This window comes from Astyanax mexicanus, chromosome 12 (assembly GCF_023375975.1).
Source record: "Astyanax mexicanus isolate ESR-SI-001 chromosome 12, AstMex3_surface, whole genome shotgun sequence".
Classification (NCBI taxonomy): Eukaryota; Metazoa; Chordata; class Actinopteri; order Characiformes; family Acestrorhamphidae; genus Astyanax; species Astyanax mexicanus.
Genome location: NC_064419.1, coordinates 40,551,762 through 40,564,610, shown reverse-complemented (window position 1 = coordinate 40,564,610; position 12,849 = coordinate 40,551,762). Strand labels below are relative to the sequence as shown.

The 12,849-nt window shown below is 36.6% G+C and overlaps 1 protein-coding gene across 2 annotated transcripts in view; it reads right to left on the bottom strand.

Annotated features, from left to right (window-relative positions):
* Positions 1 to 10,205, bottom strand: part of mapk14a (mitogen-activated protein kinase 14a) — a 34,478-nt gene extending 24,273 nt beyond the window's left edge. The window contains exons 1-3 of one of the 2 annotated variants that reach the window (XM_007231921.4): positions 9,756 to 10,205; positions 5,324 to 5,453; positions 1,956 to 2,014 (exon numbers count right to left, since the gene is read on the bottom strand). In XM_007231921.4, coding sequence (XP_007231983.2) covers positions 1,956 to 2,014; positions 5,324 to 5,453; positions 9,756 to 9,874 — 308 coding nt within the window. In that variant the 5' untranslated portion in view covers positions 9,875 to 10,205. The remainder of the gene's footprint in view (positions 1 to 1,955; positions 2,015 to 5,323; positions 5,454 to 9,755) is intronic. The other variant, XM_007231920.4, reaches the window with a different exon arrangement.
* Positions 10,206 to 12,849: the final 2,644 nt, after the last annotated feature.

The window sequence follows — 12,849 nt, the reverse complement described above, 5'->3', positions numbered from 1 at the left end:
ACCACAGGTTGAGCCGCAGCAGATTTTTGGATTTTTACTTTTAACTAGTGTAAACAGAAAAAAAAACAAAAAAAAAAAAACATACACCTACCTATCTCAATTGTACTTCGCAGGTGGTGTTCCATAGACAAACTCTAACCATGTGTTCCTCAGCTCTGAATTACTGGGTAAAGCATATAACACTGAAGTGTTATTCGCACAAACAATACAGGAATGTACTGCCATGCTGTTCCTGGTGCTGTTAGCTGCAATCTGACGAGACGTGTCGCTACCTTGCTTTAGCCCTACCTGTGGGCAGTCACGAGCCAAGGTGGGCGAGGCCATGAATACTAATTCATGGGTTGACGTAGACACGGTGAGTTTCCTGTTTGACTCATTTTCCTGAATATTTTCTTTTACCAGCTACTGCAGACAGTGAGTGTTGAGGAAGAATTTCATGTGCTGCATCCATACACAACTCAGAGAGGCTTATTGGTCCGATTACTCTTAACCAAGACCCCTCTCTCAGACCTCAATTAGCTTTCTGGAGGTATGGTTTGTTCACAAGAATCATTAGGAAAGGTCAGGTGATTAAAATGTCAAAGCTTTATAAATGCTAACTCAGCCATCCTTGTTCCAACAACCAGTGGCTCCTTAAAGCAGCTGCCTCCAACACTCTGACCCCCCCCCCATTAATCCAGATTCCGGAGACATTGCTGCAGAGGAGATCACCTGCACAAACATGGCCTGCATGGAAGAGTCATTAGAGAGGAAAAAAAGCTGACCTAAATGAGGGCTCAAAAAGACCACTGAAAATCTGTGTAGACCCAAAAGAAGCAAGAATTTTAAGTACTGACCATTTTGGTTTTTCTTTCCTCTTCATTCCTTTTGGACAACAGGTCCATTGTATACTTTTTTTAGCTATTCACAGTAACAATGTTTGAGAAGCCACAGGAGCCCAAACTTTTGCATGCCACTGTATATTTGATGAGAACAAACATGATGTGAAACTGCCCACTAGCACATCATATCTCGCACTGAAACTCAATGTTTTTTTTTCCATCAACTAAACGCCTGGGCTGTAAATGGCTCAGCAGGCTGGGATGCTACCGCTATGGCCAGATGATCGCAAGTGCTGCTTTGTCTTTAGCCTCCTTAGTTCTATTGTGCGTATGGCCAACACAGGCATCTGTTGGCCTATGCATCTGCTTTGATTGCCTAGTGATGCTGCACTGGCAGCAGTCTGAAAAGAAACAGCAGTTGATACTGCGTTGTAACTGAACTCGAATGTCGGGAGAGCCTCACCAACCAAGGGTTCAGATTTCACATATCATAGTAGTAGTAGTAGTAGTAGTAGTACTATACAGCTTATTAGCACTTCTATGTATTTTTATCTCATTAAATTAGCTCTGCACGGTCATCACTAACAATGTCAACATTGAAAAACGCTAAAATTTATAAAATGGAAATACTTTGCCTGGGTTCTTTAAAAAACACCGGTAAAACATTGGTCAACCCAGCTGAAGTAAACTCCACAGTCAATCATAATATTATTTTAAGGCCATAGTGTATACAGTCATTTGAATCCAGTTTTCAAATTCGAGGCAAATGTAACATAGCAATATAGCATTGTCTTCACCCTCCTAGTGTCAGAAATACTGCAAGTGATGGATACGAAAAAAAAACAAAACAAAAAAAAACATCCAACACCTGCATGGAGATGACTTGGGAAGATACTCTTCCACATACTCCACGTCACTTGCTACAGGAAACTCATTTTGTGTATTTTTGCAGTAAAGCTGACAAAGCTGTTGCATGTCCTGTCGTGAACTTGTGTAAAAGTTAATCTTATTAATCTGAGTAAGCATCAGAACTAGCAGATCATATCATACACACTGATCAGCAAAACTTTACTTATCTTGACTCTTGCTAACAAAAATAACTGACAGCTGAAAAGGAGGAGGAGTCTCACTCACACATCATTGAACCCTTCCAGACTGGTGGCAGGTGTGAAAGCATCCAGCAGGCCTATCACCTGTAAAAACAAAGAGTGTAAACATTATTTCCACTCTTTTGTCATTATTTAGTCTTTACATATACAAAATATACCATTCCTATAATACAAAATAGTACAGGGTTAAAATAGGTAAACAATACTAATATATTTAAAATATATATATATGTTTAGTGTTTTGCTGTTGCAAACAGTTGCTTCAACTCTATGTAGCAGTAAAGAACAGTAACAGAACCTCTATAACTAAACATAATGTATTCCCTCTGACTATATACTGTTTTTTTTTAGGTTTTTTTTTTTTTTTCAAAAACACTGCCCCCTTTATTTCAGACCAAGAGTCTCAGACTGCCTTCATTGAGTTTACAGTTGAGCCTAAAGAACTAGAGGTATCTATATACTATCAAATCAACAAATCAACAAGTAAAAGTGAAGTTTATATGAATTACTACTATACTATTTATTTATTTCCATCAAATTACAGAACTAGAGCACAGCTCTTTGTGATCCATTTGTCATTGGAACAAATTAAAGCTATTTTTTAAATGTTTTAAACAGTATTTTGACAGTGATCAGAACAGAAAATAAAATTTGACATGAGCATGTCAAGTAGATCACACTGGACATTTTACATCAACATCATACTTAATTCGACCAACAAAACAATAGCAATAATATATGATATGATCTGATTTCTAAATGTAATCCCACCTCGTTACGATATAGCAGTATAATGTTTTAAAAGCTAAAATAGAAAAAAAAAAATACCAATATTAGTACAAGACAATTATTGATAAGAACTTGATCTTAAGTTAAACAGAGACCACAAAAGCACCACTAACTAAATCAACCCAGATATATACATGGTGAGAGTGCTTACCCCCATCTACTGTGACATTTCCTTTGATATGGCTTTCAAATGAGATTTGAAGCTCTCCTAGTTTTTTTTTCCTTTTCTGGTTGATTACACACACTATTTACCGTCTACCAGTATTAGGGCTGGGCGATATGGAAAAAAATCTTATTACGATATAGTTTTTCATATCAGCCGATATCGATATGTATCACGATATAAATCAAATCACTTTCTGTTACACTTAAAGGTTTCTATTTTTACTCAGAAGTGACAGAATAAGGGAGTTATGGACAAAATCACTAGCAGGCTCAGAGCCTTGTGGACAGACACTAGGATGTTAACATCTTGCCAGGTGGGTACAGCTTTTAAATTAATTTTAAAAAGGGGACAAATATATAAACTAAAAAATATGTAAGACCCTTTACATTATATGTCTGTTTAATTTAAATTGCAATAACACTTTATTTATTTTTATAAAATTATATTTAATCAAAAGATCATTCCCCTCCCTGAATGCAGGCAACTACATAAAGCAAAATACAAGAGTATATCACAGTGTTCATTTTGACAGGTGATTTTGATACAGTCTTAGTCTTTTCACTAAAATGTATAATAGTTTTAGTTACATTTTAGTCTATCGGATATTATTAGTTTTAGTCAGATTTCAGTCTAGTTTAATTTTGGTCATATAAAAAGTATGTATTACATATGTTTTACTGTTTTTCTATTTTCTATTTGTTGTAATTTTAGATAATTTACTGCTTATGTTTTTTTTTAAATAAGAGCCTTTAGTTTTTTTTTCATTTAAATTAAGCTAACATTTAAATATTTAAAAAAAAAAGTGGCCTATAATGGAGGTGGGAGGAATAAAGTCAAGTTTCTGAAATGATCCACTTCTACTGCAGTACAGATTTATACTAACATTACTGGCTTTCAGTAGACTAGACTTACATTACTTAAGTGTATTTAAAACTCCAGTTCAGTAACAGCAATGTTTAGCTCAGTTCAAATACAGCTAGACAGATTATATAATCTTCTGTATTTAGTAAAATATCCAGCATAACAGACTCTCTATCTGTTAAAAACTATAAAACACAAAGACAGAGGAGAATGCTGCCCTCAGGGTTTTCTAACAGAAACAGTGAGAGTTAGGAAAAAAGATGGAAAGTGCTTCCTTTCTGTGTGTTTATATACTAACCCCTCACTCGTGCTGAAGTTAACCTTAATTTACACGAAACGTGGATTAACACGGCTAACGTGCGTTACCCATTAGTTTATTAGAATGTAAAAAGCAGTGAAAGCATCTTAGCTAATGATGACAGATTGCACAGATCCCTTTTACACCTAAACATCGCTAACTTTAAACTGGAGACAAGCTAATCTAACTAGCAGCAAACAGAGCAGCGTTTACCTGCCTTCAGAAATCTGAACAAGCTCACCTCTCTAAATATCTTGGAGACGCATGCCTCATATTTAAAAGGTGAGTTTTCCAGTGTAGCGCCGCTGAATAGTATAAATGAAGTTTATCCAGTAAATGGGAGAGAAGGAGCCGCTATGTGAGGAGTTCAGAGTGGAGGGGCTCGGGGGGTGGGGCGGAGGGGGATGGTGGAGAGGGGAGGGGAGGGGTTGTACTGGGCTGAGCAGCAGTTCAGCGTGCTGCCTGATCTCGTGCTGCGCCTTTTCACAACGCTACTTAAACGGGAAATAGAAAATTTAGTTTATCGAATTTCTCGCCCCGACTTATCGCGATATATAGTTTCCTCGATAACTATCGATATCGTTTTATCGCCCAGCACTAACCAGTATAGTGGTCTTCCTTTTCACTACAGCCTTGAGATTACTCAAGACATCAAGGCATGCAATGAGAATTGCTCTTCAAATCTTTCACAATGGAGGATTGAGTGATAAAAAGGAAGTTTAAAAAAAGGGAAGGAAGTAAAGACAAATGTTTGTTTGTTTGTTTTTTTTTTGTAAAAAGATTTTCTTTAAGTTTTGGTTGTCCAATGGGTTTGGGAAAGACGGGTGCTTTTATACTACTATAATGTGGCTCAAGTGCTTTGTGATTAGTCTTTATCTTTTCTAAATTATTGGGTGCGTTTACACTAGGCCTGTCACAAGAACTACTTTGTACTATGTTTAGATACAATATACATTGTCCCAAAATGATTGCGATAATTTTCAGACTATTAAAGACACTGCTATAATGATAATGTAATAGCATAACAAAATATAACTAGTCTCTTTTAAACTCTTAATTTACTTTTTTGAATTTTTATTAAAAAAAAAAAAGATATGACACCTGGGATATGAGAATTGTTCACATTCATCAATATTATTATTATTATTATTATTATTATCTGTTCTTTGGTCATCAAAAATATTGAGGTCTTGTCTATATACTGTACAAAAAAGTTAATAAATAAAGTGTAGTTATCATGATTTAGTAAGGTTTAATATGTCTAAGCGTCCACACATACGTTTTCATGTTTCATGTGCTTGAGCAGTCGTAACTCTCTGTATGTCCTTTTTGCGTGGATGATGGACTGGAACGGCCTTGAGAGCTTCTTCACAGCGACTTTCAAACCCATCTTCTCATCAACGGCCGAGCTGCAAAGAACAAAAGACCCATGATTATTACACTCATCTAAATTTATAGCCTGCTGAACAAATTCACAAACAGTACTCCACCATCTGCTTCAGCGGTCACACAGCCGTGGTGTAACTACATATTTCATGACATTCTGAATACAGTGAGCAAATGCTGTATGCAGAAAGATGCCTGACAAAAAGGCAAATAGATCAAGTGCCCATAACAGAGTTAACTCAAGTTCTTTTTTAGCAGATTCAGCCGCATCCTGATGGCCCCCATCTAATCTCTCACTGCTCTATGTTACCAACAAACTAAATGTAGAGACTGAGGTGAGGAGGCGACCTCAGAAACACTAATATAAAGTGTTTATGCTAAGCTTGTCATGGGGCATTTCCGTTATCACATGTCTTTGTAACATGTGACACTATTTATTAAACTACTGATTAATCCAGGCATGTTTGGGTTTCTTTTAAATATATTCTACCATGAGTTAATTATGTACATATACACTGGCATGCGGTCACCAAAAACCCTTGTATATTGGTCTGCAGTAAATTCTTTACATTATATCAATTATCATGATGAATGGACCAATAAAAATGCTCCACATAAGAAATATTAATTATTTGTTTACAACAATGCAAGGAAACATAATGGACAGTATTAAGGTCAGCTAAAATGACTAAGATGGTGTCCATTCAGTGTATATTAAGCCAACAACGTATTCTTTTACTTGAAATAAAATCTGTTCATGTTGGATTCCACTGATGTTACATTTTAATAAAGCCATTTTAGAGGCTTTTTGAAGTATATATTCTTTTTTTGGCTACACTGTAACTATCGGCTTATTTTTATGTTTATTTAGGATATTTACAAATGTCTATATTACAATACCAATGTCTGAATATGTTTTAAATTAAAGGCGTATTGCTTTTCAGAGAGGTATACTTTTATTATTAATTTATTATATATTTTTAAAGCAAAATAAAAGTCTAAAAATTAATTTTTACAACTATTTCTGGTACAGCAAAAAAAAAGCTACCGTTACAGGCCTAGATATGCGTGTTACAATCAATCGTTTATGCAAGAGTACCTTCGAATAAAGTCAATCTGACTGATTTTCCACAGAAAACAACTTACACATTTCAACTCCTGAAAGAGGAAGGATTTAAACCCACACTGATGCTGTTCCTCAACTGGAGAAGTGCAGCAGTTCCTGCAGTTTTCTTTTAATTACACCTAAATTCCCTCCATGAGCCCTATAAACAAAACCTCAGAGCCAAAAAGCAGTGGTGGTTACTCCAAACCCAACCCAATCTGTACGATGCAGATCCAATTACACAGATAATGGTGGGTGATATGAGGGCCCATGAAATATAAGCCAGGTGACACTGTTACCTAGCACTGCGCTCCTCACATTCTTCTCTGGTGCCCAGAACGCAATCTGTTTACCTGGAGCGCCGAGTCATTTAGTAAATGAGTTGTGATGTTCAAACAACAACACATGTTAATTTTCATTACAGACACTTATCACTACCTATCGGTAAACACCCGCCGCACATGGACAGCACCACCGGGTGAACGTCTTCTATTAAAGTAGCTCAGTAAGTTGTTATGTTCTGTACTCAAATATGTAATAAAACTGGTTACTCGTAGCCTTCTTGAATACAGTGAACAGCTGGCACTGTGATGTGTGGGTAAAATAAAAGGCTGAAAGGTGGCCAGATAAGTTGCTAAAACTAAGGCTATGTTTAGACTGCTACTGCAAACCTGATGTCTGGCATATGTAGATTGTATCCAGATTGATTTGTGATGGTTTGACAGCCAGAACCCTCAAAACAAAAATCATGTTTAAAATGCAATCACAAATCAGATTTATACAGAGGAGTCTCAGTCTGGATACTCTGCACACTAAAATCAGATCTAAACTCTAATCTTATCTAACCAAACATAACCAAGCAATAATGTTAGCCATGCTAAAAAAAATATCATGCACATATATTTACCTCACAATCAATACTGATCTAAAAGCCATTCATAAATGTAATAAACTTAAGTTAGCCTGCGTGAAATGACCAGCTCTGACTCACAACAAGTAAATTAGCTTATCAACAGTATGACTTCATTCAAAATACTGGGGCAGAAGCCCTCAGCATGATTAAGTAAGATACAGAGGTCATAACAAAAAATAAGTGGAGAACAATATATGCTCTGCAGTGGAGGACAGGAACAAAGTAACTGTAATTTGCTATTGTACTTAAACAGCCTGCTGTTGTAGCTGTACTTTTCTGATGTATTTTAAGTTTCAGAGATTTTTTTTCTTGAACTTGACCACAGTTTAATACCAAATATATTTTAGATTTTACTCCACTATGTTATGCAAAATCTAAAAAGGTATAAGTCGTTACTTTTGGCTTGTGTGTGCATAAAAATGTAACATGGAAAACAAAAGAAGCCTGAAGCAAGGTCACAATAAGGGTGGTTTGACCTGTTGGACATACAGCAGGAGGTACCTGGTGCAAGCATACAGTACAATATCAGTGTAACAGCATACAAGTGTGTGTCTGTATTAATAATGGAATGTGTATAAAATTAAAACTGAAACTTGACGCCTAGTCGCAAAAGGTTATTTAAAGCTGCATGGTTCTAGCTAGTGGTAATTATTTTCCTTCAGTGTTTTTGAACATTTTAATAGACATCAGTCTCAAAATAAATAATGACATTCTATTAAAAGGCCTAATGTGAGCTGATTATGCAAGAATCGTGTTACACAAGACTTTATTCAAGTCTAGTTCTCCAGCTCCTCTAACTGCACCACTGCAAAGTGCAGGCAGTGAGCCTCGCTATATGAAGTAAAACAACCTGCTCTGACTCAAGTAAAAACAACATGATCTCATTCAGAATACTGCAGCAGAGGCCCTCAGCATGACGAGACATGACACTGAGATCATAACACCGTGTTGGGAGAAGTATTAAGCGCAGGATAGTACATGCTATGTGGTAATAATCACAGTTTGCCTCTGAACTGATATAAAATGTGCACGCAGCCGTGCAAGCTAAACCCAACTGGTAGCACTGGTAGCTGGCTAGTTAGTTAGGTTTACTGTCTAGTAATGGCAAAATACTGAAACAAGTAGCTCTAGCTAGCATTTTAGCTAGCTAACTACCATAAAAAACAGCTAAATGTGGCCGAACTAGCTCAATTTAGCAGCAGCTGCACCTATTTGGTTACACGGCCCCTAGCTTGTAGCTAACTTCTTGCTCCCTTGTTAGTCAAATTAAACTAGTTAGTTAGCTACATCTTTCATTTCTGGCCAAGGTAAATAACCTAGGTAGTTACTTCTTACCGTGCTAGTCAAAGTTACCCTGGTTGGCTCTATAGCTAGCTTAGCTATTGTTTCACTTGCCAACTAGCTAAGCAGCTTCCTTGGTAGTGAGGTTAACCTAGTTAGTTAACTAGCTCAGCTACATCTCCCATTTATAGTCTAGTTAGCTAGCTATCTAGCTAGCCAATTTAGGATAACAGTTACATAGTGAGCTTAGCTACTTTTCCCTTGCCAGCAAAGTTAACCTAGTTAGCTAGCTAGCTACCTATCTTAGCTAGATACTTGTAAGTTACCCCTGCTAGCCAAGTTAATCAAGTTAGTTAACTATGCTAGCTACTTGTTCAACTGCTAGTCAAGTCAGTTAGCTATCTTAGGCACTTGTTCCCCTGACAGCAAAGTTAACCTAGTTAGTTAGCTACCTGCCCCCTTGCTAGCCAAGTTAGCTTAGCTAGATACTTGCTCCACTGCTAGTTAAGTTAACTTAGCTAACCTAGCTAGCTACTTGTTCCCTGGCTAGCCAAGTCAGTTAGCTAGCTACCTAGCTTAGCCTAGCTAGCTACTTGTTCTCTTGCTGACTAATCTTTTTAGTTAGCTAACGCTAGCTTAGCATGCTACTTGCTCTATTGCTAGTCAAGTTAACTTAGCAAACCTAGCTAGCTACTTCCAGTTCCAGTGCTAGCCAAGTTAATCTCATTAGTTAGATAGCTAGCTATTTTCGCTAGCTACTTGTTTCATTGGTAGCCAAGCTAACCTAACTAACGTTAGTTAATGTTAGCTTAGCTAATTCTTTCCTTGCTATCCATATAAGTTAGCATAGCTACTTGCTCCCGTTGCTGGAAGAAGTTAGCCTAGTTAGCCACCTTGGAACTTCTTCCCTTGCTAGCCAAGTTTTTCTAGCTAGGCGGCTGTGAGCAGGTTCTCCGGCCTGTGCGAATGAATGGAGTGATCTTTCCGCCCTTGAGGGGAAAAAACAGAGTTATTAAAAGTACTGACCACACGGATCCGTAAGCTCCAGAGCCCACAGGAGACAGGTTCTGATAGCGCAATGGCACCTCCCATATCGTCTTGTTCACCTCCTGCCGATAAAACTTGGGTCTTTCTTTCTGCGACATTCTTGCAGCGCAGCGCAGAGCTGAGCCCCCGGGCGAGTGCGAACTTCTGCTTTCCCCTGTTCCTCAGCTCCTCCGCTCCGTGCAGCAATGAAACAGCAGCGCAGGCAGGAGAGAAAGAGAGCGGCAGCGCGGTCTCAGCACAGCGGGCTGATCTCAGCTTCTTACACCCGCAGATCCGCTCATGCCCGCGGCTCCAAACGTCCTGAAGTTCAGCAGCAGTTCGGGGGAAGTTTAGCTCCGCTGGGCTGTAATTCTCTCTCTCTCTCGCTCCAGAGCTAGGTCCCTGCACTGCACACTCACTTCCCTGCGCGCGAGCAGGAGCTCCCAAATCTCGCGAGAAATCACTGAAACGCTGCTTCAGTTCAAACTGCACACACAACTACAAAATACTGAATAAATATGTGAAAAAATGTATAGAAAACTTATATAATACCCAAGGTAAAAATATATGGTCAAATATTTAAACTTATTTTTAAGCATTTTAAGCAAAGCTGGTATATTTTATTTATTAGGCAGTCATAATCAGTAACGCGTTACTCTAATCTGACCCTTTTTTCAGTAACGAGTAATCTAACGTGTTACTATTTCCAATCCAGTAATCAGATTAAAGTTACTTATTTAAGTCACTGTGCGTTACTCTCTCTCTCTCTCTACCTCATCTCCTCCACACACACACACACACACACACACACACACACCCCGCTCCCTTACCCATTCCCCCTCCGCTCTTCCCCAATCACACGCGTCTCGCTTTCTCCCCTGTCTCTCTCTCTCGCGCTCGGCGTGTCTTTAGTTTCCGCCCGTTTTCGTTTTTCGCCAGTTCTCGGCGCCCTATCTCTTTATTAAAGCGTTTTTTTTTTGCGGCCGCGTCCCAATTCACTAGCCAGTGCAGCGGTCTGCCACAAATTTGATTGGCAGAGGAGAGCATTTAAAGATTTTACACCACACGTTCGCTGTGGCGCAGAGCGCACAATACCGTAAAGACAAGAAAAGTTCCGGTGCTTTAAATGAACACTGTCAGAATTAAATCCTTCTCAGTAGTTGGGTCCGGTATGGGTCCGTATTGGACAACGTCTGGGTCCGGACCCGGACCCCAGTCTGCAAATATGTGATCCCTGGTCTAGACCATATACACGGTTCTGTTTTATAAAACCACTCCTTGCTGCCCTGCAGAGAACAACAAGTTCAATGTTCAGTTTTACAGTGTTAAATGTCAGGTCAAGAAAGACTTTCTTTATTTTATATATTTTTTATAAAAACAAGTATTTATGTTTAGTAAAATCAAGAAAGACCATATATTATTTTTTTATAAAAAAATATTTATGTTAATTTTTTTATTTTTATAAAAAAACCTTATTTTTTTAGGAAATAGTTCAACTTAATAGAGATAAATTGTTGATGTTAAAAATGCATTTTCCAATAAAGGGAGTATTGGCAAAACTGGTTATAATGTTTATGTTAAGGCGGCGGGAGGTGGTGTCTGCAGCTGCTGAAAGTAACTAATAAAGTAACTTGTAAAGTAACTTAGTTACTTTTAAAATCAAGTAATCCATAAAGTAACTAAGTTACTTTTTAAAGGAGTAATCAGTAATCAGTAATCGGATTACTTTTTCAAAGTAACTATACCATCACTGGTCATAATGTTGCATCTAAAAATGGCAAGAAAAGCTGTTCTGTTTTAGGGCAAATAGGCAAAAGGGCTGAAAAATGTATACAGAACAGTACTGTTATATCAGTAACATTCTGCATGTCTGCAGTCTGTCCATTACACTATTTTTATGCAGTGCCAAAAAGGTGGCAAAATTAATGAAAACATGCAAATAATGTTTTTTTGTAAATAAAGTTTATTGTATTTAGCCTTTGGTTAAAGGTTTAATTTTGTTACGTTTTGGTATAAACAAAATAGATAATTTCAAAGACTGAATATATTGTGAAAAAATGTATAGAAAAGTTATATAATACCCAAGGTAAAAATATATACACGTTTGAATAAATATAATCTATTGAATAAATAGAATTGTTTTTATTTCTATTTTTTATCATATAATTGTTTGAATTTTATTTTTTTCAAGTCTCATTGTTAATTTCCTTATGTACAGATTGTAATGTTATGGACTGTTCATAAAATATTTAACTATATATATCATTTACTATATAGGTGTGAAGAAATATTGAATACGTAGTGTTAATTGCATTACAATGCTGATTCTGTCATTGTATATATAATCACTAATATCTCAATAAAAAAAAAAAATAAAACAGGATCCATCATAAACATCAATTATGTGTTCCAGTCTGTATTAGTATTTTATTGTATTTTTGAAATAGCAAATCTTTCAACACAGACTGGAAAGGGAGTTGGAAATGTTTTTTTTGTTTGTTTTTTTTTTTACAATAAAACTATGTAAGTCTCTCTTACAATTAAATGATAAATGGCTTTATTCAACCCTTCAATTATATCAGACTGCTCTTTTCATCGCCGATATGATGACACCATTAAACATCTCTTTAGAGAATGCACTTATTGTAATGGCTTTTTTATAAGAAAAATAACTTGTGACTTTAAAAAATAGTTTATTTTGGTCTACCCTCAAGAAAATAATAAAATTTTATTGTGAATTTTCTTTTATATTTAGCGTATATTTAGAGTTTTAAAAAGAACACCTGTATTCTGTTATAAATATATAAACACTCCTTAATTCATTCAGAGAACTCTTTAGAATGTATACTCTTCAATTTTGTCCCACCTATGATCTGATATAAATCTATATAATTGTTTTTATTCTTGTACCCTTATTTGCTGGAATATTGTCAGTCCCTTGTGTATGTACAGTGTATTTTGATAAATAAAATGAAAAAAGGATGCATCTCCTACTACTGATTACTTGTTTATCCCACTATCACTACTACTAATTAGAATAATAATACGGGTTGCTATTGATTACTAATTTATATCACTACTAATAATTATAATA